Source organism: Lathyrus oleraceus, chromosome 5 (genome assembly GCF_024323335.1).
Source record: "Lathyrus oleraceus cultivar Zhongwan6 chromosome 5, CAAS_Psat_ZW6_1.0, whole genome shotgun sequence".
Taxonomy (NCBI): domain Eukaryota; kingdom Viridiplantae; phylum Streptophyta; class Magnoliopsida; order Fabales; family Fabaceae; genus Lathyrus; species Lathyrus oleraceus.
In genome coordinates, this window is record NC_066583.1 from 405,511,642 (window position 1) to 405,517,480 (window position 5,839).

The 5,839-nt window shown below is 39.3% G+C and overlaps 1 protein-coding gene across 1 annotated transcript; it reads left to right on the forward strand.

Annotated features, from left to right (window-relative positions):
- Nucleotides 1–4,072: 4,072 nt before the first annotated feature.
- Nucleotides 4,073–5,410, forward strand: LOC127081064 (uncharacterized). Its single transcript, XM_051021351.1, has 2 exons — nt 4,073–4,921; nt 4,979–5,410. Exons 1-2 carry the CDS (start codon nt 4,073–4,075, stop codon nt 5,408–5,410), a joined length of 1,281 nt encoding a protein of 426 aa, XP_050877308.1.
- The last annotated feature ends 429 nt before the right edge of the window (nt 5,411–5,839 follow it).

The following is a 5,839-nucleotide window of genomic DNA, read 5'->3' on the forward strand; positions in this document are numbered from 1 at the left end:
CATTGAACATATGAATACTTGCAATATCTAGCCTCATATACCTTCTCAGAGCAGCACCAGTCAAACTTTCTTGAAAGTAGTGAATCAGTAACTGATCATTATCAGTTTGAGTTGACATCATTCTGGCGTACATCACAAGGTGACTCAACGAACAAGTGTTCCCCCTATACATTTCAAATTCAGGGACTTTGAACTTCATCGGGATCTTTACATTCGGTACCAAGGAGAGTTCAACAACACTCTTACCAAACAGGTCTTTTCCTATCAATGTTTTCAATTCCTTGCACAGCTCAAGGAACTGATCCTTCATTTCATCCATCTTCTCATAAACATCTGGGCCCTCAGACGGCTCAGAATGGTAGATGGTGTCCTCAACACGAGGCAAGGTATGGACAACTGGAGGTGTTACGAACATGACCGGGCTAGATACCGGCATAAAAGAAAATATAGACGCAAACCCTTCAGGCATAAAATTTGGTGGCATCCCCCAAGGGAATCCAGCAGGCATAGCTGGACCGGATTGAGTAGCAGCAACAAGAATGGTTGAGGTAACAACCTCGAAGATGACAGTCCTCTGGGGAGGAGTTGCAGGAGTTGGTGAAGACTGATTCTGCGCAGTAAGAACAGACTCCATCATGGCAGTCAGTCGAGCAATCTCATCCTTCAGCTCTTTGTTCTCTTGTTCCAAATGTTTCATAATTCTGGGTTGATTAACGCGAGTGTTGTATCGGTGAGTCAGCTTGGCTGAAGCACAGAAGAATAACCGATAAGACATCTGGCAGAAGAAAACATGTTATGCAAATGATGCATGAAATGCAATGTTATTGTTTGTTTTTAATTTCAAGGAACACATGAAGTTCTATTTCCAAATATATTCAAATAATAATAGTAATAACAATTTGATTGACCATAAAATCTCTTTTATTCATAAAATTTGGAAGGATTACATTGAGTACAATTTCAGAAACCAAAGTACAAATACAAGAGAAAAGGAAACTAATCATCCTAAGGATCCCCTAACAACAGTGTCTGATGATTTGGCTGCGGGCGCGTACTTCCTTCGGATGCGTCGGATCTCGGTCTCAAAAGATGTCTTCATCTGAGCCTTCTCAAGGACAAGCTGATCAACAATCTTCTTCCAAGAACCAGATGGTTGAGGAATACTAGAGGAAAATGGACCCTTTGGCTCTCTTTGTCTCTTCACTACTCGATCTTCAAGAAGTTCAATAAGCGCGTCTTTGTCCTTTGACTCAAGCTGCAACTCCTCATGCTTTCAGCTCAAAGCATGGAACCTCTTTTCCCACATATCTCTCTCTTACTTCATCTTGGCGAGTGCGTCTTCCAACTCTTCTATATCTTGGTTAGGGAGAGTTAATGGCTAAACCACAACCATATACATAGGTCTTTCACAAGCATACGACATCTTCATTTCCAAAGATCTTTTCTTCACCCAAGTAGTATAAGCTTCCAAAGTTACACAATTGCACGGACCAAGCTCGGATCTTCCTTTCCTATGCACATTATGCCAAGCATGTATCATCTTCTGCTTCAAATGTTGGGGATCTTTACCCTTTTGATAGAAAAGACCTTCTAACTGAGTGTTATTAGGTCCTTCTCTCAAGGGTAACCCAAGTTGACGATGAGCCAAAGCAGGGTTGTAGTTGATTGCTCCTTGTGTACCAATGAGAGGCACATTAGAGAATTCTCCACAACTGTCAATAATATCCAAGCTACTAAATGTAGAATCATACCAAACAATATCATCATTAGTGATAAACATGAGTCTCTAAGACCACTGTAGACATTATTTGTTCTCCAAAAAAGCAAGCGTCTAAGGCAAGTGCGAAATAAACCACTTGTACAGAAGAGGAACACAACATATAATAGTCCCACCATCTTTAGAATTCCTCAAATGCAAAGAGAAGTACATATCACCCAACAGAGTAGGCACAATATTCCCAATCAAGAAGATTCTAATGGAGTTAACATTAACAAAACCGTCAATGTTAGGGAACATAGTCAAACCATAGATGAGCAACACAAAAATGGCTTCAAAAGCATCCATACTACTGGCTTGAGCAAATATATTAGCTTTCCCTATGATAAAATCAGAAGTCAACCCAAACATTCCCCCTTTCTTCACCCAATGAGCCTCAATCTCAGACTTCTTCAACTGAAGAGCTTCAGCTATGATATGAGATCTGGGAATCTCCTCCAATCCATTAAAAGGAACCTTGTCAGAAACAGGTATTCCCAAGAGATGGGCATACTCCTCTAACATAGTGTTAGCTGGAGATTTCGACCATTAGGTTGAAGTTCTTTGAAAATATTATGTTTTGGAGAATAATATAAAAATGGCTTTGTGAAGCTATTTATTAAATCATTTTCTTGGGAGAAAAGACCTTTTTGTCGAAGCTTAAGACTTAGAAGATTTTAGGATCTCCACAAGTTCTCTTCGACATCGGCGTTTGGCAGATTCGAAGCTTCGAGCGGGAAAGATTTGAAATTCAAACGAAGTAGTTTTGTCAGGCGAACGCGTGGAAGCATCTGAGACACGCAGCGCTTGAAAACGTCGAACGTGGCAATCATCCGTGTAGAGACCGTTAGGGTCGAATTGTTATAAATAGGAGTCTTCGTTTTTAGATTTCGTGTGTTCAAACTGATATACAAAATTCACTAAAAATACTCAAAGTACCGGAGCGAGAGAAACGAGTCTTTGCTGAAAATGTATGTATGAAGAACACCATGATTACATTTCATGTTATCTTTTTAATGCAAGTTACTTAAATTAAACCATTTACTGTATTTATTTCTATTTAAGCCTTCTGTCGAATTGCCTTTATCTTCAAAGTCTTTCATGATTGCTTTTACCTTTACATTTACATTTCGTCAAACCTTTATTTCCAGCACCTTTTCAAACTTAAAACCTTTTACTTCAAGTTATTTATCTTTACTTTTTCCAATTACCTTTGTTATCTTTAAAAAACCTTTTTTACAGAATTACTGCCATTTATCCTTTATCTTTAAAGTCATAAGCCTTTAGATTTCGTTTAGAGTTTATTGTCGAAACACCTTTTACTTTGTACCATTAACGCTAGATAAAGAACCCTAATTACCATTCATAAACCAAAAACAAACTTAATCATGAATCAAATCACCATAACACTAGTTCTTGAGACACGTGTCCTAGGATCAATCTAGTCGATCCTGTAAGTTACCAAGATTAATAATATTGGAGGACTAGCGGTTGTTTGTCAGAAATTATTTGTAAACAAATTGGCAAGCCCAGTGGGACGGTGTCAAAAGAACTGTTAATTATAATAGTTTGCTTTACTTTTACAATACAAAATTGTTATTATTCTTTTGAGTTAAAAAATCATAATGTTGCATGAACCTTAGAAGTGGTAAGATAGCCAACAAATCGCAACCCATAACCAAAAGAAAATAACAAAAAAGATGGTTAATACAACCAGTTAAGGGGAACAATTTCCTCCCCGTGGAACAGGCACAGTCGGAACAAGTTCGATTGATGCATCCACTGAGATCCCTAGTACACAGGCCATACCAACATCTGGATCCATGGCCTTAAATAATTCGACAACAATGCTATTATGTCAAGCGTAGCAGACGTTTCTGCAAGTTCAATCTCTGGCCCATTTTCAACAATTGTCGGAACCCAACCAACACCTACTACCCCTAGGCCACCGAGATTTGAGAATTTTAGGCCTTGGAGAGAATACCCATATGGAATGCCATCTACTTCCATGGCGGGACTTCAAAATAATACTTCCATATATACTCAACCCCATAATACGATTGTTTCGCCAATTCAAAATTCTGGTTCTAGCATGAACCATGCAGGTCGAAATACCCAATCACAAGGATTATCCACCCTATTACCTACCCTTACAATGAATAACCAGGAAGCCTTTAGACAACAAATGGATGCTAGTAACCATGATATGGTAGGAGTTCTTGCCAGAGAAATGAATACCATTGTTCTCCCCTAATACAGAATGTAAATAGGACTAACAATGATAATGCCCAAACATACCAACAACTATCAGCACAGATGGGATGCATAGCAGATTTCGTAGGCGCCCCTCAGTCCTCTGTTCGACGCAGACCAAACCAAGTTATAATCCAGGAAGAAGAACCAACTATAAATCAGGTTCGACCACCTAGACAAGCGCCTGACGAAAGGGTCGTGGGGGCAAGATTAGAACAACAGCCAGTTCGACAGGAAGTCCCTAAAGAACAACCTAGGAGAGTAATGATGGTTAATAGAGACCAGGATGCAGATGAAGTAATTCATAGGGTTAGGCAAGAAAACATGATGGAAAATAACTTAACTACTATGATAGAGAGAATCATAGCCCAGAATAGTCTGAATACAGGACTTCGACGGCCAAATTATACCTCTCATTTATCAGATTACGTCCTACAAACTGAATTACCAAGGGGTTGTAAAATCCCTAAGTTCACCAAATTCTCAGGGGACACTAGTGAGTCCACTATAGAACACATAGCCAGATACATGAATGAGGCAGGGGATTTGGCGAACAGTGAGAACCTAAGAATGAAATATTTCCCCAGTTCTTTAACGAAGAATGCCTTCACGTGGTTTACAACTTTGTCGCCAAATTCCATAGATACTTGGCCTCATTTGGAGAGATTATTTCATGAACAATTCTACATGGGCCAAACTAAGATAAGTCTTAAGGAATTAGCCAGTATTAAAAGAAAATTCACTGAACCTATAGATCATTATCTGAATAGGTTCCGTTTGTTGAAATCTAGATGCTTTATAGTAGTGCCTGAACATGAATTGGTCGAAATGGCCGCTGGAGGGTTAGACTATTCCATTAGGAAAAAGTTAGATACCCAGTATCTAAGAGACATGGCCCAATTAGCAGACAAGGTTCGATAGGTCGAACGTTTAAAAGCTGAAAAGGCCAGAGCGAATACGAATTATAAGAAAGAAAGGGTTGCTTATTTTGAAGTCGAAGATGAGGAGTCTGAAATCCCTAATGACCCTTATGGTCTCGAGGAATTCGAAGTAGATTTGGCTGAATTAAAAGAAGCACCACCTTATGCTTGTAAATTACTTACACCTTCGAATGGCAGGAACCTTGTCGAAACTGAAAAGAATGATAGATTTCCTAAAAAGACTTACACATTTGATGTTACCAAATGTGATGAAATTTTTGATTTATTAGTAAAAGATGGCCAAATAATAGTGCCTCCTAATACCAAAATTCCTCCGTTAGAACAACGGAAGAAAAGTGGATTCTGTAAATATCATAATTTTTTAGGCCATAAAACCTCACAATGCTTTCTTTTCAGGGATCTTATTCAGAATGCAATTAAGGATGGCCGCCTCAAGTTCGCTGACAGGGGGAGAAACTAGATGAAGGTTGACGTTAACCCCCTCAACATTGCTGACACAAATTATGCTGAATCTGTCAAAATCAACATGATTGACATGGTGGAAGTGGAGGCTGTGAAGGAAATAGGAACTGAAGGCTATGTGCTAGTTGGAAAGCAAGCTACTGATGGCCTAAATAATGATGTTCCCTTTGGAATTTCTGTCGAAGGTGAACAAGTTGCTGATGTCGAACCAAAGGTCACTGAAGGTCTTAATGGGAAGGCAACTGAGGCTAATTTGAGGAAATTTCAATTGCTGATGGCTCCAATCTAGGTGTCAACATGGTGGATCTGAACCAACCCCCCTAGAGATGGAGGAAGTGGAGAGGTTTCTGAAGATAGAGCAAGAGGGAATGCAGTTTGGCTATCCCAAAGCCAATGAGAGCCTACGTGAATACCTTTGGAGGTGTCA